The sequence below is a fragment of the Lampris incognitus genome, chromosome 2, assembly GCF_029633865.1.
Source record: "Lampris incognitus isolate fLamInc1 chromosome 2, fLamInc1.hap2, whole genome shotgun sequence".
Lineage (NCBI taxonomy): Eukaryota > Metazoa > Chordata > Actinopteri > Lampriformes > Lampridae > Lampris > Lampris incognitus.
In genome coordinates, this window is record NC_079212.1 from 24,683,637 (window position 1) to 24,708,946 (window position 25,310).

The window sequence follows — 25,310 nt, forward strand, 5'->3', positions numbered from 1 at the left end:
GGCCATAATGGAACATCCTGTTTATGTATTTTAGGTAAACCACACAGACTAGGTGTAGCTTCCCCTGAGGATAATCTGTGGTACAAAATTCTGTCAATAGCATTGTCCTGTTCTAACAGCTTCAGACAATCCATCACCTTTTTCTTGTAACCACTGCCTGGATCTCGTTTCAGGGGCTCAGGGCTGGTTTGAATGGGGAGTCAAAGAGGCCATCTATATGTGAAGAGGGAATGACCATCCCTGAACTGGGGGGGGGGGGGGGGGCTAAGAGTACATCTGTTGCCATCTTACTATGTTGTGATTGCAAACATTCCCAAATCCTTTGTGAATAGTACACATGGCCATTGTAACTCTAATTAATGGTCATGGTAATTTGCATATGGTAATTTGCATATTTCCTCGTTGTTTTCAGTCGTTATGCCACTGTATGGTTTATAAGGGTGGGGATACCTGCAGTCAGCTGAGACTGACGAGGTCACTTAGATGAGTGATGAAACGTTTCTCTCTCAATAAACGTTGTGTCCAGATGAACTGATTTAACTTTCTTTAAAAGACAAGAACTTTGATGCCATTGCTGGCTATTTTGTATCAATGTGTTTCAGTTGAATCCAAGTAATGGACATAAACAGAGGGGGAAAAAAGATACCAACTTTGGATCTCAGTTCAGTCATTGAACAAAATAACATCAAACATGTCTCAAGTTTGACAAAATTATTGAGTCATCTATTTAATGGCTTTTTGAAGTTACATCTAGTCAATTCAGGTTGCCCGAATGTTCCTCAACACCACTGTAGTTTACATGACGATGAAAAGAAGTCAAAAGTGAACATATTTATTGTCTTTGAGATTTCAGGTTTTAGTAACATATCTAAAAAAAAATGAAATGATGAAATTAATAACACACATATGGCAGACACAAATAACTAACACCAAATGACTTTCAGGGAGAGATGACAAAAGGCCCCCCAGCAGTGCAGTCATACCAGAAGTCAACCAGCTATAATTTAAGACTACTTCAAAAGGTACCAAATAAACACATGTAAGTAAAATCTAATTTTTTCCCCCTCTTAGAGTTGTTGTCTGTAATATGAATAACTGCTGTGAGTTTGCAGAGGAGCTCTAAAGATTGTGATTTTCCCATGCATGAGTACTTTATGTGTGTTAGCCACCTGATTTGCTTATTACAGAAAGGAAAAAAACACAAAGTGCAGATAAATACATGAATGCGTTTCCCAATAGCACTGTATTCATGATCATGATCAATAGCGAGCCATAGAATTTGCTGTTTAATTTAATATCCTTAACTAGCAACCCCAACACGACTTCACAATACCCTGTGAATTGCCCCAACCTTGATGTCAAATCTACCTCGACGTGCTAAAAACAAACATATAGTACCTGCATGACGATGTTTTTTAATGCTTCATTTTGACAAACATAGCTTAAAGCCACAAGCAAAGTGTTACACGTTGGATTAGACCGTTAGATATTTTGGGTGCGAGAACAAATAGTTGCAGAGTGCGGTCACATTTAACAGTCGTCTGCAGAAAAGGTGTGTCAACCACATCCCTATACTAATCGAGACATCTTTACGACCAAAAATATATATTTCAACCAACTCACAACCAGGAAGCCATTAAACGTTGTCAATTCACTTATCAGTCAAATACCTGCAGACTGTAACCTTTTCCTCTAAAGTACTCACTTGCTTGTATCTTTCCTGTCACTTTCCCCTCCTCACTATAGCTACCACGTAATTTAAAACTGAACAGTTTAAGTAATTCAAAGTTCATGGGGTGTTGGAGTTGTTGGGGGTGAGGATAGCTTGAAGTGTCACTGTTGTTTCGGGTTTCATTTGGCCTTCTCAGGTGCAGGAGCAATAATTACTGGCTCTGTCTGAACTCCGGCATCTGTGGAGTGGCGTTTCTGACCCTGTGATCAAAACGAATCCTTTTAATGCTTGTAAAAAATACTTTGTATATTCAAGGTGTAACTATCAGTACTGCTAAGCTAGATAAAGGTTTAAAATGTGGGCGATTACATTAGATTACATTAGATTTTGCCCACTTGAATTACTTTGCAGTGTTCTTAACAGGAATAAATTACTGAGGCCCTCTAGTGAAGATGAAAAAGCAGAAAAAAAACCCCAGCAGGGTCTTAAAAATCAATTACAGTAAATTCAATAATCATATAAATTAATTCAAGGACTTGCCAGGATATGCTTGGAAATATGCACCCGATTTGCACAAGTAATTGTAAGTAAGAGATGCTCACCCTACCAGATTCTTGAAGAACAAGTGAATTGAGTTCCTCTTCTCCAGTTTCCTGGGGATGTTGGCTGACTCATCTCCACCCTGAGATGCCCCTGAAACTGACTTGTTATCTACGGGCGCCTCCGGTGACTTGGTGCAAGATTTAGGCTCTTCCTTTGCTTTCACCGTCTGGGCCGCTTCTGAAGCTGCAGCTGGGGCAGGGGTCACCTTCTTGGCTTCAGTAGCCTGTATATGTATTTATGACAAATGATTAGTGACTGCAAAGTATGGCGTAATGTTTTAGATCCAGGACCAGCATACTTCCAAACTGTCATCTCATGCTCCACATAAAAAGCTTGGATGGACACTTTTAGAAATTAAAATTGACATCTGCTATTAGGACACAGTCAAAACATTATCTTGGTGATTGTGACATGATGAGGGATGATCTAGGAAGACTTTTTTTTTTCCTCCCCAATTGTATCCGGCCAATTACCCCACTCTTCTGAGCCGTCCCGGTCACTGCTCCACCCCCTCTGCCGATCCGGGGAGGGCTGCAGACTACCACATGCATCCTCCGATACATGTGGAGTCACCAATCACTTCTTTTCACCTGACAGTGAAGAGTTTCACCAGGGGGATGTAGCAGGTGGGAGGATCACATTATTCCTTCCAGTTCCCCCTCCCCCCTGAACAGGCGCCCCAACCAACCAGAGGTGGTGCTAGTGCGGTGACCAGGACACATACCCACATCCGGCTTCCCACCCGCAGACACGGCCAATTGTTTCTGTAGGGATGCCTGACCTAGCCAGCAGTAACATGGGGATTCGAACCGGTAGGCAACAGAATAGGCCGCCACGCTACCCGGATGCCCATGATCTAGGAAGACTTGATGTGATTTGCTGTGATTATCTCACAAAGAGCAGAATTGGGAAAAAAATACTTTAATTGAACAGTTTGGTTTACAGCGTGTTTTGAATCTCAGTAGATGTTTAGAAATAACAACAGCATTAGATTGATGGTGTCACTCGGGTTAACAATGTAAACCATCTATTGGGTACTGATATTGTAATTGCCACTTCCGATAGAAGTGGGAGGAGTCCCCTTGAGGAGCCGAACTGCACTTGAAGAGGCCGCCTGGACCTTTGTGGCTATTTGGTTCAAAAGTACCTCAGAGTCACATTACCACATTACTCTGTTACTCGCTAGTTCTTAATGTGTGTATGATGACATCTTATTTCAGAAACTCAAGGCAAATGTTCAAGTTCAAGGCAAATATAGGCTTACAGGGCCCAAATCCTTACCTTGGACTTGAAGAGAGAAAGGAAAGTTGATTTTGATGGTGTTTTCTTCTCCTCCTGCACAGCTGGCGGTGGCTCGGCCTTTGCAGCTGCCTCGAGGGTGCTGGTCTTGGAGGCATCCACCTTCTTTATCAAAAAGGAAAAAAAATGTATACATATCATCAGCTACACAGTTTGGAGATGTGGAAATGCCCATTGTGAAGCAATAACTGCCACCCGAAATTGATGGGAGAGCTGAAGGGAGAGAAAAGCAGGACACCAGAATAGATGGGAGTGGCTGAAAAACCTGCGTGGAAATACAGAAGGAGTAAGAACACAGCTCCTATGTAAGAAAAAAGAAAGACAGAAGGAAAAGTGCTGATAAGAATAAAAAGAACCCCAGTCCTTCAAGCTGAGCAATAAAATTTAAAAGATTGTCTTCTACAGAGAATGAGATATCTGAAAACGGATGAGACAATTTGAGATGGTTGTTGGCCGATTTACCTGAATCTCTAAAACTGGCTCTGGCTCTTCAACTGCCTGCAAGGAAAAGGATTGCTCTCACTCTGACCAGAACATGTGAAATGTCATAATCCTGGTATGTATGGCTCGTTCTGTGATCAGTGTTGCAGATGATAAAGTTGCCGATGAAATTGCATGAAATGAATGAATAAACAAATGAAGAAGCGAAGATAACTGGTGTTGCCAGTGTGCCATTTTCATGTTTTTATTCAGATGAGGAAGAAAATAATCAGCGACGTTAACTGGGGCTCTAAAACACTGCCCTGTTTTTGGAGGGACCAGTAGAAAGATAAAGATGGGATAAATATTCCCCCGAAAGTGGAATATTTTCCATGCTTGAGGGTGCCCCACTGGTTTACCTTAACTTGTACATGCAGCACCTCCTCCAAGGTCGCCTGGAGGGAAAAAGTGCTTTTATTCTGAGCTGATTAACACATCCGTTTTGACGGTAATGTGAAATACATCCTGTGATATGAAAGTGTTGTGATGTAACATGGAGTCGACAGATAAAGTGGATGTAATGTTGGCTGTGTGATAGTGTTTTGTGTTTACTCGGATGGGAAATCTCAGAAAGTAAGCACTATGGAGAAAAGTGGTACGACTCATGGAGACATTGCTGAGGAGCCACGTAAGTTCAGTGAAGGCTGATTGGCCTTCATTCCAGGAGATTAAGCAAAAGTCCCATGGAAAAAAAATGGAAGAGTGTAAGATTGAGGATTTAACACTGATTTACCTCAGCTTTTATCTCTGGCAGTTGCACCTCCTCCACTGTTGCCTGCCGAACAAGATTATTTTTATTCTAAGCAATTGCAAATGAAGCAAAGCATGTGGAATGCTGTAACTTTTTTTTTCTGGAATTTCCCCCCTTTTTTTTACCAAATTGTATCCAGCCAATTACTCCACCCTCCCGAGCCGTCCCGGTCACTGCTCCACCCCCACTGCCAATCCAGGGAGGACTACAGACTACCACATGCTTCCTCCGATACATGTGGAGTCGCCAGCTGCTTCTTTTCTCCTGACAGTGGGGAGTTTCACCAGGGGGACATAGCATGTGGGAGGTTCACGCTGTTCCGCCCAGTTCCCCCTCCCCCCTGAACAGGCTCCCCGATCGACCAGAGGAGGCGCTATGCAGCAACCAGGACACATACCTACATCTGGTTTCCCACCCGCAGACACGGCCAATTGTGTCTGTAGGGATGCCCAACCAAGCCGGAGGTAACACGGGGATTCGAACCGGCGATCCCCGTGTTGGTAGGCAACGGAATAGACCGCTATTCTACCCGGATGCCCTCAAATGCTATAACTCTTGACATGGCATGTTATGGTGGAAATATGGAACACATCCTCTGATTGATGCAACAAGACATTACAATACGAAACAATATAGGGCGTTGATTGAAATATCGATGACGCTGTGATGTTGGGCAGGTGACACTGGTTATATTTACACAGACAATTAATCTGTTGCAACACCTGTTAAGGAAAAGCTGTTTTATTGAGAGAGGTCTCATTGAGGACCAACCTTTTTGAAAGTCAATATCAGAAGATTAAGCAATCCCCCTTCCTGAAAAGAATTTGACATTTGCAAGATTTTGCATTCTCTGTTGATTTACCTGGACTTCTACAACTGGTTGCGGCACCTCCTGGACATTCTGTGGGAAAGTGAACAAATTTTTTATCCTGACCCAATGCCAACAAGGTGGAAAGGAATTGTTCTCAAGTCCTCAAAAATGCAACACTTAATTTTGCAATTAATAATGGGATGGTAAATCTGTTAGTTTTTTGCATGTCTAGCAACACAGCACAGTTTAAGACACTGCCCAATGAAAGTAAACTCCCAAGCTCTTTGTAAAATGCAAAAACATCACAACTCTGGATGCAACTTTTTCATGCAAGAATTATTTATTCAGAGACAGAAACGTTTTGGTCTCAGTGACCTTCTGCAGCTTGAGCCATTTTGAAGTTAATGGATAATAAATCTGCCACTATGATAATAAGGAACACTTAGAACAGTGATACGATGGAATAAAATGAATGTCCTGTAATAGAAAATGTAATTACATGGGCTAATTAGTGAAATCAGAAGGTATGTTGTTAAAATGAAAAGCAGCGTACAGGTACATATGGCTTTAAGTGGTTTGTGTTACCATAAACAATTCACTAATGTCTGGGATTTTGGTAATGTGATTTATCAGTGTGCACATTTAAATAAGGATTGTGTCAGACAGTTTCTCCACAACAATTTGAGGTCTTTCATCAGAAACCCATTAGCAACAGTTGTACTATTTATGTAAAGTTCTACTATTGAAGCCATACAAGGGTTTAGGTAAATAGTGTACATGTCAGAAGTTGTGAAAAGTTACACCAGAGAATAAATATCACCTTATACAGAATTGCTGAATGACCAATTCAAACAGCAAATGTGCAGTTTCCACCACCTCCATTTTACAGATACATTAGTTATAACACAATTAGATGAAATTATGGATTGAATGAGCCATGGCCAGACCACAGAGGGTTAAATGATGAGGGGATAACTAAGACAACAATCAACTGTACCGCTTTTGCAGTCGTGGCTGGGGAAGGGGCTCCACTGGTTGAGGCATCCGTGGCTTTAGATGCCATGACAGCTATCAGTGCCTCAAATTCACATGTCACACAATATGTTAGAATCTGACACACTGTGCAACATGGACCCTCTTTCAACCCAAACAAATCAATCAACCTGGAAGATAGCAATATCATCTTGCTCAGTTGGGGTATTGTTGTCGCTTTACCTTTGAACGGAAGAGTTTGCTCAGTGTATCTTTGGCTGATTTTCCTTTTGAGGCCTCGGGCTCCTTTGAAGCAGCTTTTGGTTCCTCTTTTGGTGTGGTTTTTACAGGTTTGGCAGCTGGATCCCCTTTCATTTCCATTTTCGGTGGCTCTGGAGGAGGTGGGGGTGGGATAGACATTCCCTTTGGTGCTGCCGGAGGATCGGGGATTTGTGCAACCTGTTCAAAAAAAGACAGTTGAGGTCAAAGCAATGAAGAAATAACCATAGCTCAATGCCCAAGGGGTCGTCATCAAAATGTTATTTTATCATAAAGTTGTGACCATTTTAGTTATATGTCATACTGCAATAAAAACAGGAAGAGTGTTTGATTCACTTTAGGGTCGGTTCAGTAATTATATATATATATATACATATATATATATATATTTCGATCTTTCCCCCTTTTTCTCCCCAATTGTACTTGGCCAATTACCCCACTCTTCTGAGCTGTCCTGGTGGCTGCTCCACCCCCTCTGCCAATTCAGGGAGGGCTGTGGACTACTACATGCCTCCTCCAATACATGTGGAGTCGCCAGCCGCTTCTCTTCTCCTGACAGTGAGGAGTTTCACCAGGGGGACATAGCATGTGGGAGGAGCACGCTATTCCCCCAAGTTCCCCCTCCCCCATGGGCAGGTGTCCTGACCAACCAGAGGAGGTGCTAGTGCAGCAACCAGGACACATACCCACATCCAGTTTCCCACCCGCAGACATGGCCAATCGTGTCTGTAGGGAAGCCCGACCAAGCCGGAGGTAACACGGGGATTTGAACCAGAGAGCCCCGTGTTGGTAGGCAACAGAATAGACCACCATGCCACCCAAGTAGTTATTTTTTCTTCAAAATCTAAATACTGGCGATTTCTACAGAGTATAAATCTCATGCCACTTAACATATATTAACGTTTAATTGGGAATGACTGATTTAGCAAATTAATTTACATTTTTACTGACGTTCTGGACTGAACTGCATGCAAACTGTTAAGTCAAGTCCCAACCCTATATAAAAACTGCCATTTCAGTACAATTTACAATGGCAAGCTCTAGCACAGAATGCAAGTTGAAAACATCACCACTGTAATCAATTTGATAAGTGCCATGCTCACAGCTGTGGTTGCTGCTGTTGGCTGGGTCTCCCTCTGGGACTGTATGGGGACAAAAGAAGGAAGCTGTTACAGTAATGATTTGAGCAAACAACCACCCTGTGCATGTCTTGATGCATGCTCAATAATCCGGGTAAGGAAATCCAGGAAAGTTAAATTAGTTCATCTAGTCTCCCACTAAACGTTGTATCCGGATGAACTGATGAACTTTCTGGGGGCACCCTATAGATCTGTTAGGAGCTTGTAAACATTTTCTCCAGATGACTTGGAAAAGATTTGGTGGATCTTACTGACATAAACTTCATTTTACTCTATCTTCACCTGATGTGAGGAGCATCCTCTCAGCTTTCGCAATAAGCAGAAAATACGTCTAGATGGCATGTTACAGTATCCTGCTAAAAATGTCACCTGTTCCTAACTCCACCAAGTCTTATGGTCTATATTTTAATTTACTCAAACGAATGAATTCTCTCTTCACATACCTAATTTGCTCAGTATGACTTTTCAGGAAGATGTCGGTCGTGGGTAAACTGCTATGGCTGAGCCAGTCTCAGGTAAGCTAACTGTAAGTCAGACAGGAGCCTCATCCCATTTGACATAGTAATCCCTCGTGTTTCATCTGGATCGGAATTATTTGTTCTAGATAACAAGTATTAACCATAAATATGATGAATAATTGAGATTAACATAGGATATATATTGGGTATTTTAAAATAAATTTTTAAATTGTCTTGCTATAAAGTCAAAAGGTGGCCAATTTGAGCAGCAAACAGTAATATACAGTGCATCCGGAAAGTATTCACACTCCTTCACTTTCCCCACATTTTGTTATGTTACAGCCTTGTTCCAAAATAGATTAAATTCCTGTTTTTTCTGATCAATCTACACACAATACCCCATAATGACAAAGTGAAAAAGGTTTTGTAGACATTTTTGCAAATTTATTAAAAATAAAAAACTGAAATATTGCATGTACATAAGTATTCACACCCTTTGCTATAACACTCAAAATTGAGCTCAGGTTCATACTGTTTCCACTGATAATCCTTGAGATCTTTCTACATCTTGACTGGAGTCCACCCGTAGTAAATTCAAATGATTGAACATGATTTGGAAAGGCACACACCTGTCTAGATAAGGTCCCACTGTTGACAGTGCATGTCAGAGCAGAAACCAAGCCATGAAGTCAAAGGAATTGTCTGTGGACCTCCGAGACAGGATTGTATCGAGGCACAAATCTGGGGAAGGGTACAAAAAAATTTCTACAGCTTTGAAGGTCCTGAAGAGCACAGTGGTCTCCATCATTCGTAAATGGAAGAAGTTTGGATCCACCAGGACTCTTCCTAGAGCTGGCCGCGCAGCCAAACTGAGCAATCGGAGGAGAAGGGCCTTGGTCAGGGAGTTGACCAAGAACCCGATGGTCACTCTGACAGAGCTCCAGCATGCCTCTGTGGAGATGGGAGAACCTTCCAGAAGGACAACCATCTCTGCAGCACTCCACCAATCAGGCCTTTATGGTAGAGTGGCCAGACGGAAGCCTCTGCTCAGTAAAAGGCACATGACAGCCCACTTGGAGTTTGCCAGGAAGCACCTAAAGGACTCTCAGACCATGAGAAACAAGATTCTCTGGTCTGATGAAACCAAGATTGAACTCTTTGGGCTGAATGCCAAACGTCACGTCTGGAGGAAATCAGGCACCTCTCATCACCTTGCTAATACCATCCCTACAGTGAAGCATGGTGGTGGCAGCATCATGCTGTGGGGATGTTCTTCAGTGGCAGGAACTGGGAGACTAGTCAGGATTGAGGGAAAGATGAATGGAGCAAAGTACAGAGAGATCCTTGATGAAAACCTACTCCAGAGCGCTCAGGACCTCAGACTGGGGCTAAGGTTTACCTTTCAACACAACAACGACCCTAAGCACACAGCCAAGACAACGAAGGAGTGGCTTCGGGACAAGTCTGTGAATGTCCTTGAGTGGCCCAGCCAGAGCCCAGACTTGAACCCCATTGAACATCTCTGGAAAGACCTGAAAATAGCTGTGCAGCGATGCTCCCCATCTAACCTTACAGAGCTCAAGAGGATCTGCAGAGAAGAATGGGAGAAATACCCCAAATATAGGTGTGCCAAGCTTGTAGCTTCATACCCAAGAAGACTTGAGGCTGTAATCGCTGCCAAGGGTGCCTCAACCACGTACTGAGTAAAGGGTGTGAATACTTATGTACATGCAATATTTCAGTTTTTTACTTTTAATAAATTTGCAAAAATTTCTACAAAACCTTTTTCACTTTGTCATTACGGGGTATTGTATGTAGATTGATGAGAGGAAAAAAAAGAATTTAATCCATTTTGGAATAAGGCTGTAACATAACAAAATGTGGGGAAAGTGAAGGGGAGTGAATACTTTCCAGATGCACTGTATATGTAGTTATATACAGCAAATGAGAGACGATCAAATCCTTTACTAAGCAACACATAGTCATGTTCCCATTTAGGACTGTGTACAATTAGCTCATGTAATGTACTGAGGTTACCTAACATGTATTCACCTGTTCTCTTGCAGCATCAGGAGTAGCTGTTTCCTTTTTGGATGATTTAGTGGGAGTCACCTGTGGGACAAGGGAACAAAAATGAATTGCCTGAAAATATATTTTTGGTGCCATACACACAGACAAAAAAGAAAAAGTATTACCATTGAGTTTTAAAAATGAAAACATTGGTTCGTTATGTTTATTATCAAAAATAGCTTGCAATCAGTGAGTTAGCACAAATGGATAGGGATAAAGCGAAGAGGAACAGAAAAATATTTATGTGGATAAAACAGATGCCTGTCGGCGCTGCAGACACAGGCCTTTATGACAAATTAGCTGGGGCACACAGGGTGCACAGAGCTCCCTGACAGAGCACATACAGTACATGCGCTGTCATTGTGACAGCCATTGTGCTCCGGAGATGGCGTAGGCCTTCCCGTGCTTTATCTTCACACATCTCAACTTCCAATCGCACAAGCGTCCCTTGTGAGCTCACATATAGGGGCCGAACAATAGGCCATCACATTCCCGCATGTTCAAAGGCTTGATTAGCATGGGGCTGGGGCTATGGTAACTCTTTAAAGAGGCATGGCTCCAAATGGAAGGCATGATGAAGAGGAACACACAAAAGCCTCTTGTACTCTTTTCCATCAGGCACTGTCACTGTCACATAGATTTTACGGATACCTTCATTATCATCAAGGTCCCTTCACAAATACTTTTGATGTATAGTAACCATCCAACTTAAAGACCGACCTCACTGATGAGGTTCTATTTTATTGTTCTGCATCTTAAACCTTCTGCTTGCTAAAGGAGCAAGGCAGGTTATCCCAAGAAGTAGGATTTCTTTAGGTTTCAAGCAGTGATTAATTCATAGATTGATTTCATTTAGCCACAAAACTTGGGGTGGACTCTTTTTTTTGTGGTGTTCCTTTCATTTATATCAGAACCTCAATTTTACTTATCAAGCAGTAATGACGGTCTAATAAGCTTACAGAAGCAAAATTCCTTATTTGGCTTTATGCATGCTCAATAATCCAGGTAAGAAAATCAAAGAAAGTTGAATCAGTTCATCTGGATATAATGTTTATTGACAGATACGTTTCATCTCTCATCTAAGTGAGATCTTCAGTCTAAACTGACTGTAGATACCTGCAGTCAGTTTAGACTGAAGATGTCACTTAAATGAGTGATGAAACATTTCTCTCTCAATAAACGTTGTGTCCAGATAAACTGATTCACATTTCTTTGAAAATCGCTTATTAAGAAAAGACATTAAGAAAACTTTTTACACTTACTAGTGATTTGAAGAAGTTCATAACTGGATTCTCTTCTGTATAACTCTCCTCTGGACGCTCCTCGAGTTGGTTGCTTTCTTTGTCAGTATCGTGACTTTTTTTCCCCTCTGGACTAGGGTCTAGAGACAAACTTTTTGGCCCCTTAAATGTTTCTGAGTCTTGCTCTATGTCAGCTGGCTCCTATACACCACCACAAAGAATAGGCCTTTGAGAATGAGTTGGAGTAGCGGCGCTGATATGGAAGCGCTGAGTGTGTTAATCGCAGCATTGAGATGGGAGAGCAATTCCAACCATGCCTCTGCCTACTCGGTTTGTCGTCAACAATCACCCTTTTATTAATGTCTACGTCCCAACCCCCCCTCCTCCCCACACACACATTGATATTCAACAATGTCTCTGAGAAATGTTAGAAAAATAAAATACCTTGCTTTGTGGCAATTGTAAGCATCTTTATAATAAAGAGCTGATCAAACTTCCTCATTAAGTGTTTTAAGATTAATTCTACCGAGCCACAGCTTCAATTCGACAATGTTAATTCATCATCGGTCCCTGGTTGAAATCACACATAGCTCTTAAATGAAAATGCAATTTCTTCTATCATTTTGACTTTGTACAAAATCAGATTGATCAATATAGGGTGATGATTTACATTAGCTACATTACACGAAAACACGCATTACACAGCTATAGACAGTCTGTAGATGCACCATAACTGATCCACTATAAGTCCTAAAGCTTTTATTCATATGTTACGATTCCACCTCGCAGGCTGATAATTCTTGATTTAGGCCTGCTGACTGGTTTCTTGCTCCCACTAATGTCTTCTGTTGCTGTATGCTGTATGCAATCTGTATCATGCTCCAGATGTGGTATGATTATACCATACCACATCTGGAGAGCTGAATACCACATCTGGAGAGCCGAGTACTCAGTCAAGATGACAAGTAGGCCTAACACAAGAATAATCAGCCTGCGAGGTGGAATCATACATATGAATAAAACCTTTATGACTCATACTGGATCAGTTATATGGCATATCTACAGAACTATGTAATGAGTGTTTTCGTGTAATGTACTTAATCTAAATCATTACCTGATATAGTTTTGCCCTTTTTTTCCTCAAATTCAAATTCATCTAATTTCATCACTGACTACTAACAACTGGTTGCCATTGGTGCTAAAACATTAACAAAAACAGGAAAAAGTAACAATTCCGTTCTGTAAACTTGGTGTTTTATTTTTTATTGAAAAATGTTGACACAATTTACAACGTGAAGTGATGGCCATGCTGATAGTTTTTACAAATGGAAAATGTTCAAATGAAGAGAAATAGTTTAACAGTGCATGGTATGATATGAATATACCACACATGTGACAAGGGAGAGAGGTTAGCAGACATTTTTCAAAAGATATGGACTTTTTCTTCTCAACATGTTACTGCTCTTCTTTCTTTAGAGCCAACTTGATTGTAATACTATTGTACTCTATTGATGACATCTCAATATTGACAAGCCTGTACAATGATTCCCCAATCACTGATTTACATGCCGACTGCAACTGAATCATCACAGCCACCATTTTGTCTTGCTCAGCCTCTGTGACAAGGGCATTTATTGCTTCCTCAGGTTCAGCACTTTTTTCTTGCAACTCTTGCGCTCTAACGGTGTCTGAGTTGCACTCAGTCATTTCAGTGCTTTGTGTCTCATATATGAGGTCTGTGTTGTTAAGACCTGATTCACCCTGTTCCACCTCTGGTATCTCTCTCTCCATACTAACCTCAGTTGCCATCTCAACTGAAGTGTCAAGGCAAGTTTCAGGTTCAACAACATCCAGTGTAAAGCTGATTTCCTCACCAACACCCTCCACAACCTCTTCAGAAATTACTCTCTCATTTTCTGGTTGAATTTCACTGTCTTTTGTAAGTTCATTATGCATGATTGAACTTGACTCAAATCTCTCATCTGGTTGCAAGCCTACACATGTATCTTCTTTCAGAAGCTCATCAACAGTGACTGGACTACATTCAGATCCTTCATCTAGTGGTGTGTCTTCACGAGGAACTTCATTTTGGTTTGCAGACATCACTTCATCAACACCTATATTTTCAGAGGCCACTGTGGTGACATTTAAAATTGCCTCATCGACTGTCTCGATACACTCTGTTGTCTCTTCAAGCTCTGACTCTTCAACAGGAGGCTCGATGCTTTCTTCCACTTGTTCGTCTTGAGTGGTAGCAACAGGTTCTTCGGTACTTTCTGGCTCTACACTAACAACATTGTCAGTAATGTTTATTTTTTCAACACCACACTCCACAACCTCTTCCAAGGTCCCCTCTTCTGGCTGTTGAACACTCTCTATCAGAACCTCTTTAAGCATGATGGAACTTGCATCAGATCCTTCATCTAGCTGCACATCTTCACAAGGTGCATCAGTTTTGTTTCTGGATGGCAGTTCTTCAACAATAGGCCCCAATACAATATTTTCAGGAACCACTGCATTGCACTCAAAAGTCACCTCAGTAAATGTCTCTATGTAAATTGCCATCTCTTTAATCTTTATATTCTCTTCTGTAGCAATTGTCTGTTTCACATTTAAATCGTCATTGGCACCATCCATCAGCTTTTCAGCTGGGCCAATACTCTCCTCCACTGGCTCCTCAGGAACTAAATCAAGTGTCTTGTATTCTTCAAAGGTTTCCTTTGGTGACACATCAAATGGAACATCTTCAGATATTTCAACTGCATCTTCAGTAGCTCCTTCAGCAATTACAGGCTTCTCTGAAATGGCCTGAACAACTGATTGTATTATACATCCCAACACCTCAGGGACTTTTTCACTGATAGAAGGGCTCACATTCTCTTCTACAGGCTCTTCTACAGGAATGACAGGCTCTTCAACAGCAATTGGGCTGACTTCTGGTTGATCTGCTGTTTCTGGTCCCATATCAGCTATAACATTTTCAGCAGCTTCAACCTCCTCTTCTGTAATAACCTCACTGGTGATCATTTCTTCAGGATTAAATTCAGGGGGTACTTGGACTTCTTGTTCATAGGTAGGGCTTACACCATCTTCAGAGGGTTTCTCTAAGATTATTCTTGCACAGTCCCCAGAGGGCTCATTGAATGCTTGGTCGCTCATCACTGGTACATCTTCACTAAACTCCACTTTATTCTCTGTAACTGCATCATCAATGACGACATCTTCAGTGGTAGATTCAGACTCTGTGTGAGCTTTTAGCTCATTGGGGGAGAACATTTCTCCCACAGACACATCTTCAGTGGCTGGTGTTGGTTCTGGCTCCTCATAGACAATCTCAGAAATAGTTTCCATCATCTCACCAATTGGCTGTTTTTCTAGGGAGCTAATAAGGACTTTTCTAGCTAACTCAAAATTGATAGAGTTGGGCTCAGGTTCAGTGGTTTTCCATAGCTTCACATCAACTGACACAAGTTCAGTTACATCATTTTTTTCTCCAGCATTATCTTCATCAATTCCTGACATGTCTACAGAGGGATTACAGGTATAACTCAAGCCGTCCTCACAAATTTCATCAGCAGAATATTTGTCCACTTCAAGCATAGTCTTCTCCTTGGGTTGGCTGGCAGTTTCTTCCCTTGGCACATCTTCAGACACCTCATCTTGTACCTTTGAACCCACTTCATCTTCTATATCATCTTTACTTGGGGTAAATCCTGATTCTATGGCAATTTCTGGCTCAGCTTCTTCAACAGTGTAAATACTTCCTCCCACGGGTTCTCTACTGATGATGTGGATGACTTTAAGCTCTTCTGTGATTTCCACCAGCTCTGCCCTGTACATGCCATCCTTACACACCTTGTCACCCCCTTCGGTGAGCACTTCATCAGTGCTGACCTCTGTTTGGTTGCCCATGACCTCCACATTTCCAATTTCTGTGACAGGTTCATTAACAATAATGACAGCAGATTTGTCCTCTGATAGTTCTGCAGTGGTTTCCAGCTCTGTTGCATTCCTCTGGTTTGCATTTTCAGTCGTTGTGTTGTCATCATCCTTATACACACTTTCAGTTTGTGTTGAAATATCTGCTTCAGGTATTTTCTCTGTCTGTGTTGATGTTTCAGCTTGGTGACCTGGACCTTCACACCTCGTGGGTTGTTCGATGATGTCAATGGGGACATCTTCTTCACATGAATATGACTCCTTTATCATGAAAATTGACATTCACGTTAAATGAAATGTAGTTTGAGGTTTTCTATCTGGGATAAATGTGAGTGACCATGTGTACAAAGAGACAATGAAACCAGTGTAATTACATTGCTCAAACAACACAAATTATTTTATAGTCTTTTTGCAATATGTTCAGAAGAGATTGTGGTACTAAGGAAATCAACAATTTGAAGTCAATAATCATAAAAAATTATGAAAGTTTGATTCATTTGTAAAGATTTTTGAGAGGAAAATGAGATGAAAGAGATTGGAAGTGAACACAAAATGAACAAAAAAACTATACTTACAGGTTGTGGATCATTGGCAGGAGAACCTGTATCCATTTGATCTTCACCCAAGTTCTCCTTTTCTTGACTACTCTCCTCGCTCATTGGTGGCACTGGTTTCTTTTTGAACATTTTGTCAAAAAGCTTAACTTTTTCCACTTTAATTTCTTTGACTTCTGTTTTATCAGTAGAGTCGGTGCTCTCAGCGATGACTTGAGTGTCAGCATTGCTGCAGTCTGGCTCAACTATCTCAAAGTCAGGCTCATTCGATTCTGCTTTAGGGTTTATTGAGACGAGTTCCCCATTTTGATGAACTGCTGTCTCATTGGTAACTGCAAAGAAGAGTCAATTATTATTTCAAATCATTTGGTTAAATTCATTATGGCAATATACAGTAAAATAACAGGAAATAAAATCATTCTGACTCTTTTAAAATTCTTTATCAGTACATGTAATATTAATATATGTGAAGATAATACAACTTAAAGCCTTGAACGTCAATCACCTTCTGAGCAATATTGAATTTATTCTACCTCTGATGTGCTCCAAGAAGCAAACATGGGTTAGTCTGTTTTGAATAGAGTGACATTAGCTTTAACAGTCCAAGATTAATATTAGCTCTAAGACAAACTCCAAGAGCCTTTGGGAATCCAATCACATTATTGTTGATGCAGTGAGACAAACTACACAATGACAGATCAAACAGCTGCACCTTGTCCACATCTCTGACGACGCCCATAATTAACATTGTGAGACACCATGTCCAGTATAGCTAGGAGTCTGCTGTGTTTACAGAGTATTAGGAGGGTCTAACTCAAAAGTGCTCCGGTTATTTTGTCATGCCAATGTCAACTCTTTACACCAGTCAGTGGGCCTGTCTGTTCTCACATAAACCACAACAGAGGGTAGATTTAAATATGAGGTGGAATCAAGTTAAAACTTCTGCAGCTGCTTCAATGCAATTTAATCTATAACCATAGACCCAAACCTCTCATGATCACAGATTTTTGAATATTATAGCAACATTTCACATGATGTGGTCAGTGTATGTATGGTTGAAATACATGTACACATGATTACTGGCGGCACTGTTGCAACTTTCATCTCTTTTGTTATTTTGTCTCACATTTTTACTTCATTTTGCAGTTTTTAGTTTCCTTTCATTACTCTGATGATCTTTCTGTATGTTATTGCACATGTAATTTTTGTCAAAAGAAAGAGAAAAAAGAGAAAGCCATGTGCTTACCATCAGTCTCAACACCATTGGATGTGATGTTTAAAGCAAGGCCATTTACCTCTCCGTTTTCATGCTTCTTGTGATTTTTCCCATTCTACAAAAAAAAAGGAAAAAAAGAGTAAATTGTCTATCACGTTGCTAGCTATTCAGTTCAAACAAGAGGCGTTGTTGACTTCTGTAGGACTGATCTTTGCTGGATGCCTTCATCTCACCACCAACTCGTCTTGAGGTACTAAGGCAAAAGTATGGTAGAGTAGATTGACTTCACATTTTCAAGCACTTTTTTTAAATTATTGATTATCAGTATTTAAATTGGAAAGTTTTACCTTAGCTACATCTTTGAGTTTGGAATTCTCCTGGCCCATCTTTTGCTGAACAGAGACCTATGGAAACAGGCTGCTCAGTAAAGGTTTAACAGGAGCAAGCAGAAATGGCCCATATGTGAATCACACCATGCCTTGCATTGGAAAATAAATGAGTAGGAAAAATCAGCAACAAAGTTGGACAAACATGCAAACTCGTGTTCTATCATCTAAAAATTAACAGTACTTCACATGTAACACATTACCTTCTGTCTCGTCAGCAAATTGAACACACTATATCCTCTCTTGATGAAAAAATTTGGCAACTGTCTCTCAAAGGAAAGGACCTGGTGGCTACCTGCTCAACTGTGTATATATAGTCAACAGCAGTGTCCCGTATGTGTGCTTGGAATGGGTGGGACTCCCTTTTCATGATCAATTGTATTTCCCTCAGTGACAAGTCCGACATCACCCAACAAGAATTACAACACTCTTTGTGAAAGCATCTGTGATTTACTCATGATAATGGATCAGTGAATCCTCTGAAAATGACCCTCCAGCATTATGATGAGCTTATAGCCTAATCATGAGCTCTGTAGTAGGCAATGAGGTGGCACAGGGCAGTACAGGTTTGTTGATAAATGTGGCCGGGAAGAAACAGGATGTGTGCAAAGGATATTCGAGGCTCAGCTGAGCCAGTGGTTATTTGCTCGGCCTGGCACTCTTCCAGCTGTTACCAAACGAAAAGGTGGATTGGAACCATTTTGGCACAAATGAATCAAAGCCACTTTCATTTTAAGGATACATTTCAGCCCCGTGAGAAGAAATATATTTGAAGCATCTTATTTGTCAGAAATATGATCACCCTTGGTTTTGTTTTGTTTTGTTTTGTTTGTTTCATTTTATTGTTGATCAAACAATAGAGCCCTCCGTATATACCCTAAAATACACTACGTGCCTTTAATATGTTTCGTGAAAAAAAAGAAGATTGATTTGCCTCAAGACTGACAGCAGCTATTGTGATTCAGCAGTGCCTCACAATCAAGACACACAAAGAGATCTATAATGAAATCAATTACCCAGAGAGACGTGCATATAGTCACATTCAGGTGTCTTCATCGAAGACCCTGTCAATGCATCATTATCAGAGATTTGCAGAGATCAAAGTCAAACTGATTATAAAACATCCCCATTAATCTGCTGGTTTCATTGTTGTTGTTTTTTTCTTTTCCCCCTGATCTTGTTTTGATTGTTTCTGTGAGGAAAAAACTTAGCAGCACAAGACTTTTTTTAGATTTGCTGTGGATGACACGCTCTAACTTTGCACAGAATTTTCCCGATACTCGACACTGTATTTGGTTACACCTAGGCCTTTTCCGAATCAACACTAAGGACTAAGGACAATTCGAGACAAATTGCTGAAAGGTATTTAGACATTGCATAACACGAAGAAAGATAAATTTGGGTATGTGGAAGTAAAACTGATAAATGATCAGTGTCTTGTTGTGATCTGAATTCATAGAAATTTGTAAACGAAACCAAACACAGCGTAGCATTTATTCCATTCATTCTGATGGCAAATAAACCCAGTACCATGAACAGAGTTCCATTGTAGCCTATAGTCTGCATATTAGGGTGGGAGTTGGATTCCCCTTTTATTACTATGAACTTTTGACTTTATGCAAGGCATGGTGGCCCATAGCTAAACAAACTCTTTTCAGTAATTTACTATCAAGTAAAAGGATTTTCCCCAACAGAACTACCCACCACTTGTGCTAATTGTGCAAACAGAACAAATAATAGTTTGCTCACAAGTTCAGTTTAAACAATTTGTACACCAAGTTGGTAGGCCGCTGTCACATGTCTTTGGCAGGCTATATATTAGGCTTTTACAGCCTAGTCAGTCTGGTATCAGCAAAATAAATTGCATTCCTTACCCTTTCCTTTGCATCTTTCTTTGCATGTAAATCTGAGTAAAATGTCTGTAGCCTCCCAGATGCATTCAGTAAATATTTGAACTTGGGTGCAGTACTGTTTGCTGTAGAAATATTTACCGAGCAAGAGTTCCGGTTGATCTGCAACAAGTTTTTAATATGTCGCAATGACGAATGCCTGTTTTTAAGCGTTGGAAGACATTTTTTTGAGGATGAATCATTGTTTAAATTGGCTAAATTCGGTGACCTGGAATTTAATCCCATTTCTTAACTTAGTTACTGTCCACATGTACACTAACGGCTATACATTTCAATAATGAGTTGATATTTCTAAAAAAAAATAGAAAATTAAAATAATTCAATTATGTGAAAAAAACATTTTTATTCAGACAAAACTGACTGAGCTATGTTTTGGATTTGACTTGCGGCTATAAACTCTCCAATCCGCTAGGTGACAGTAATGCCGATTGTGTTTTCGTTACACGCCTCTTTGAGGCCAGGAAGGCATGATGGCGGCCACCATGAAGGGAACTGTTGTAAGTTAAAATCAATGAATCAAAACGCCCTGCTCTATTTCGATGTTTTTGTTGGTTACTGACGTCAGCTGTGCATCAAATAAACTGACTCATTTTATTGTTTCACGCAGAACCATTAACCACGCTGTCTTGCGTATCGATGTTGTTAGAGAAGGTAACACGCTAGCCCTAATGCTAACGACAACGGTGATAACGGCAAAGATGACGTGTCTGTGAATGTTCTCATTCATCCAGGTCATGGTTATCCAAAGGAGTTGAATCAAGTGCAGCTGGACTTGGTATATATCCGCGAAGACTAGACCAGACTAGCTTGGCCTAGTCAGAAAGGCACGAACTGAGGAAGCCTCTTGGATGAGAGGCGAAACGTCTTCACGGATATATACCAAGCCCAGTTGCACTTGATTCAACTCCTTTGGATGGCAAAGATGATGGTTTTAGCTCATATTTTTCTGAATTTTTTTTTTACCTCATCCCGAATCGGGGTCTATTGACGGGCGTCGTACATTGTGAGTCATTCTATATTTGGCTGTTGTAGAATATAATGTGACTGGGAAGTCCCAGGGACTGAATTGGGATCTAGCGTTTGTGCCGTTCAAATAAACTATGCCTTGAATTAAGTTTTGACTTAACGTGTTGACGCTTGTGCTGGTCAGTAAGCGAGTGATAAACCCGGCAATCCCATTATAGACTTTAATAGCAATCAACAACATTCACGACATAACCTTTAGGCAGGCTTGGCTTGGTTTATTGGTGTTTTTGTTGACGGTTTCCATTTTCTTTCACAGGCAGTTGAAGATGTCAATGTCACTTTCGAAGACCAGCAGAAAATCAACAAATTTGCAAGGAGTACAAATCGAATGACTGAACTCAGAGAAGAGATAGAAGCTAAAAAAGTAAGCATCGTCAACTTCTGTATAGTGTATCTTAGGACCTAATGAGTTTGCCTGCATAAATATGGTATACGTGATCTATGTCTACTACATCACTGACTGACATCACAAGACATTCATAATTCTTGGGCAGGTCTTGAAAAATATAGGGAGTTTATGTACTTAATTATCTGAACACAGTGACACATGGTTACATCCACTTATTTGATTTATCTGTTGCGAGGGGTATTCCTCAGCTCTAGGGTGATATATCTTTGTTGATTACTATATTGGCTGGCTACTGTTGGAAAAAATTAACTTAAGGATCACAGAAAGTTGAATCAGTTCATCTGGACACAATGTTTATTGAGAGAGAATTGTTTCATCACTCATCTAAGTGACCTTGTCGGTCTCAACTGACTGCAGGTATCCCCAGCCTTATAAACAATACAGTGGCATAACGACCGAAAACAACGATTGGTTTCATATACAAATTGCCGTGAGCATTAACTAGAGTTTCACTGGCAATATGTATGTACTGTTCACAGAGGATTTGGGAATGTTTGCAATCACAGCATTGTAAGATGGTGAAAGATGTACCCTTAGCCCCTGCCTTGGTTCAGTGATGGTCAAGACAGAGCTGATGTTCCTCCCGGGGAAAGTTTGCCTGCAACGAGACCTGGCCATCACCATTGACAACACCATAGTGATGCCAACTTGGACTGTGAGGAATCTGGGTGTGATCCTGGATGACCAACTGTCATTTGCTGAAAATGTTGCATCAGTGGCTCGCTCCTGCAGATTTCTCCTCTATAACATTAGGAGGATTCGCCCATTCCTCACCGACAAGATGGCACAGGTGCTCATCCAGGCTCTGGTCATCTCCCGGCTGGATTACAGCAACTCCCTCCTTGCTGGCACCCCGGCGTCGGCCATCAGACCTCTGGAGCTTGTTCAGAAAGCTGCAGCTCATCTGGTGTTCAACTGCCCTAAGTTCTCCCACACAACTCCCCTTCTCATGTCCCTACACTGGCTCCCAGTAGCTGCTCGCATTCAGTTTAAGACTCTGGTGCTAGCCTACAGGGCAGTGAAAGGAACAGCTCCTTCCTATCTCCAGGCCATGGTCAACCCCTACACCCCTGCCCAACCACTTCGCTCTGCTGCCTTGGGATGCCTGGTTGCCCCGTCGCTTAGAGGCCCTTGCTGCCGATCGACCCGGTTATGGCTCTTTTCTGTCCTGGCCCCACAGTGGTGGAATGAACTCCCCACTGATGTCAGGACAACGGAGTCGCTGCCCATCTTTCGGCGCAGGTTGAAAACTCACCTCTTTAAGAACTACTACCCTGTTACTTGTTCTTAGCACTTATTGTATTCACTCATTTAAAAAAAAAGAAGTCTTTCTTGCACTTTTACTTAAGCACTGGTTTTGCTCTTAGATGCTTGTTTAGATGCACTTATGACCTCTGATGACTTGTAGTTCTCCTGATTTCCTACGTTAAATGCACTTATTGTAAGTCGCTTTGGATAAAAGCGTCAGCTAAATGACGGTAATGTAATGTAATGTAATGGTCATTGATGGCCTCTGACTCCCCGTTCAAACCAACGCTATCAAGGAATCCTTGGTAGTGGGGAACACTGGTTTGAACGGGGAGTCAAATCTTATCTGAAAATGAAGATCTAGGCAGATCATATTATTTTGATCTAGAAAGAAGAATGGGAACATTTTAAAAATGCCTCTGATACAGTAGAAACCTTTTTAATCAGTTAAAGCTTTCAAATCGCGTAACCCAAAAATATAAATTATAGCTTTGTATTCATTATCATCACTATGGAGTTTTTTTATGGTATTGCAATATGAATTTTGTTCATACATCAAATGTAATATAGATTGTTTAATGATCATAAACACTGAAATGCTCTATTAATTTCTCTATTTAGAAATCCCTGCAGAACATCCAGGATTCAAGTGATGACCTCATGATGATTGATGATGACTCCTTAATGATCCCCTATCAAGTTGGTGAAGTATTTATCAGCCACACCCAGGAAGAAACACAAGAGATGCTGGAAGCTGCTAAGGTGGGCCTATAGTGTAAGGGTTCCTGATGATTGGAGATAAGAATCAGTATCCTGAGGCACATCTCTAAAGTGGTTGTCATCTTCATGTTTGCAAAGAATTCCTATGATCGAACTGTAGATCACCAGGAAATGAAAACGGAACAGATTTCATAGTTACATTTTTAGCTGTTAGGAATCAGTTGTCATTAGTGTACTAAGAACCTCAGCCACTGGGTGGCATGCTCTCACACAGAGATTAAACCATTATAGAAACGAGAAAAAATAGCTGGCAGGTTTGTCAATTGTCTTCCAAATGTCCTGTGTTTTTCGACGCCACAGCTGCAAGGGGTCTTTCTTAAAATTGGCTCAGTGAGATGTTTTTTTGATCCAATTATCTTTTGACATTTGAAGGGCAAATAGTGGTTATGTTCAAACTTGAGCGTTACATCCACGTTACAGCATGTTCTTTAATTCACAGGAAGCACTGGAGCACGAGATCAGGGACCTTGAAGAAAAAGTGTCAGCGATACAGCAAGTGTTAAGCGATCTTAAGGTCCAACTTTATGCCAAGTTTGGCAACAACATCAACCTGGAGGCGGATTAAAGCTGAGTGGTGAAATGGACACTGACAGCTGTAACAGCATGGATTTTCTCATGCAACTCGTGTATCAAAATACAGTCTGCCAAAACTTACCCATCAAGCAAGCCTTTATCGACAGATTAGACTCGCTCAATCTGGCATGTGATGTTATTGACGTTTGTTTACAAAAAATGTGTTTTGAGCTTTGTTTTTGGCACAAAAAATGACAGAAAGTACGAGGGTTTGGAGATTGAATAAATAAATGCACATTATATCCTATTACAGTTTGCTGTTCACTTAATGTTTTACATATGTGAAACAGTAAAACTTTTTTGTGACCTTCATGATAACCCTTCTGTGCAAGAACCATAATTATATTTGTTAAGCACTGACTTTGTGACTGCGCTATTATTGCAAAGACAAGGATGAAGTCAAAACCAGTGACAGCTTAATGCCATTATGCCAATGACAACATAACCATTATAACAGTTTTGAAGGAGTAACAGTTTACACGTTTTACTCGGCTGCCTGTTTTCTTTGGGCATTTTATACAATGTTGTCAGACAGGTTGGTTTACTCATCAGTTGGATATTTTCACTTCGTGATAACTTTAATTATGTTGCATTAAGAAACGGGTGAGATCCAAATCAACTTTCCTATGTGGAGAATTCTATATCTGAAACTCAAGGGATTATTGTCTGATTAGGAGAATGCCATCCAAATATACATTTACAATAGGACACTATTTTTGTTTCACTTAACTACATATCATGAGGACTTCAGATGTACAAGATTAGCCAGAATTTAAGGTGAGAGAAGTGAGGGCAGTATCCAGTGAGTTTGAAATGCAATGGTATTCTTTGATGATCTATTAGTGGTGAAGAAATTTCCTACACAATAGTGTTACATGTTTTGAAAACGAAACTTGTTAAGTTTGGCTGTGTTGAAATGAGTATGTAACGGTCAGTCTTGTAACCTGAGAATAAAACAAGATTTAGGTTAGATAGCTTTGTTTGCCGAGCTCACAATTTGCTATGATCTGATTGGAGGGCCAGAATTCACACAGTTTGAGTAGTCAATTACACAAAGGCCCACTATAATGAATCAACTATGAAATACTTTTCTGTCCTAAATCATTCATTACATTACCCAAATCAACCATTTGTTACTCCTATATAGACTGTTTGACGAAAACACCGCTTTTTTTTCCAATATTTTATGTCAATATGCATTATAATGTGAGATGGAGTTTCCTGGGGATGTTTTCAGACAAACGTCATGACTTGATTGATCAAATTGACTCAATGTACTATTGCTTGGAGCTAAAGTGTGGTTCCCTAAGGGGGTGATTAGATAACAGTGGAGTAGGGGTTGCTTGATCAAAGCTACATACAATGAAATGTTACTAACCTGAGCATGAGATCAACAAAATGGAAAAACATTGCCTTGGGGTGTCACATTAGACGAAGTGAAACTCAACAGCCAAAACAGTCAGAGAAGCAAACATACATATTTTGCAGAGCTAT

The 25,310-nt window shown here is 40.6% G+C and overlaps 2 protein-coding genes across 2 annotated transcripts; one reads left to right on the forward strand and one right to left on the reverse strand.

Annotated features, from left to right (window-relative positions):
* Window positions 1-681: 681 nt before the first annotated feature.
* On the reverse strand, window positions 682-18,150 carry bcas1 (brain enriched myelin associated protein 1). Its single transcript, XM_056273551.1, has 14 exons — window positions 18,074-18,150; window positions 17,832-17,888; window positions 17,515-17,599; window positions 16,290-16,600; window positions 11,797-11,976; window positions 10,517-10,576; window positions 7,971-8,009; window positions 6,832-7,047; window positions 5,668-5,706; window positions 4,788-4,829; window positions 4,037-4,072; window positions 3,557-3,679; window positions 2,280-2,498; window positions 682-1,932 (listed from the first exon to the last, which is right to left on the reverse strand). Exons 2-14 carry the CDS (start codon window positions 17,868-17,870, stop codon window positions 1,852-1,854), a joined length of 1,470 nt encoding a protein of 489 aa, XP_056129526.1. The 5' UTR covers window positions 17,871-17,888; window positions 18,074-18,150; the 3' UTR covers window positions 682-1,851.
* A 2,091-nt stretch (window positions 18,151-20,241) lies between these two features.
* On the forward strand, window positions 20,242-24,790 carry pfdn4 (prefoldin subunit 4). The gene is made up of 4 exons (XM_056274087.1): window positions 20,242-20,277; window positions 21,063-21,170; window positions 23,085-23,225; window positions 23,683-24,790. The coding sequence occupies exons 1-4, from the start codon at window positions 20,248-20,250 to the stop codon at window positions 23,806-23,808; spliced, it is 405 nt and encodes a 134-aa protein (XP_056130062.1). The 5' UTR covers window positions 20,242-20,247; the 3' UTR covers window positions 23,809-24,790.
* Window positions 24,791-25,310: the final 520 nt, after the last annotated feature.

What these genes read in the sequence shown, in the direction of transcription:
- pfdn4 (XM_056274087.1), top strand. Translation starts at nt 20,248, where the DNA reads ATGATGGCGGCCACCATGAAGGGAACTGTT. An exon ending in AAGAGATAGAAGCTAAAAAA is followed by an intron (nt 21,171 to 23,084) that starts GTAAGCATCGTC and finishes TTCTCTATTTAG; the next exon opens with AAATCCCTGCAGAACATCCA. An exon ending in AGATGCTGGAAGCTGCTAAG is followed by an intron (nt 23,226 to 23,682) that starts GTGGGCCTATAG and finishes TTTAATTCACAG; the next exon opens with GAAGCACTGGAGCACGAGAT.
- bcas1 (XM_056273551.1), bottom strand. Translation starts at nt 17,870, where the DNA reads ATGGGCCAGGAGAATTCCAAACTCAAAGATGTAGCTAAG. An exon ending in AACTCAAAGATGTAGCTAAG is followed by an intron (nt 17,600 to 17,831) that starts GTAAAACTTTCC and finishes TTTTTTTTGTAG; the next exon opens with AATGGGAAAAATCACAAGAA. An exon ending in AACCAGTTGTAGAAGTCCAG is followed by an intron (nt 4,830 to 5,667) that starts GTAAATCAACAG and finishes CTTGTTCGGCAG; the next exon opens with GCAACAGTGGAGGAGGTGCA.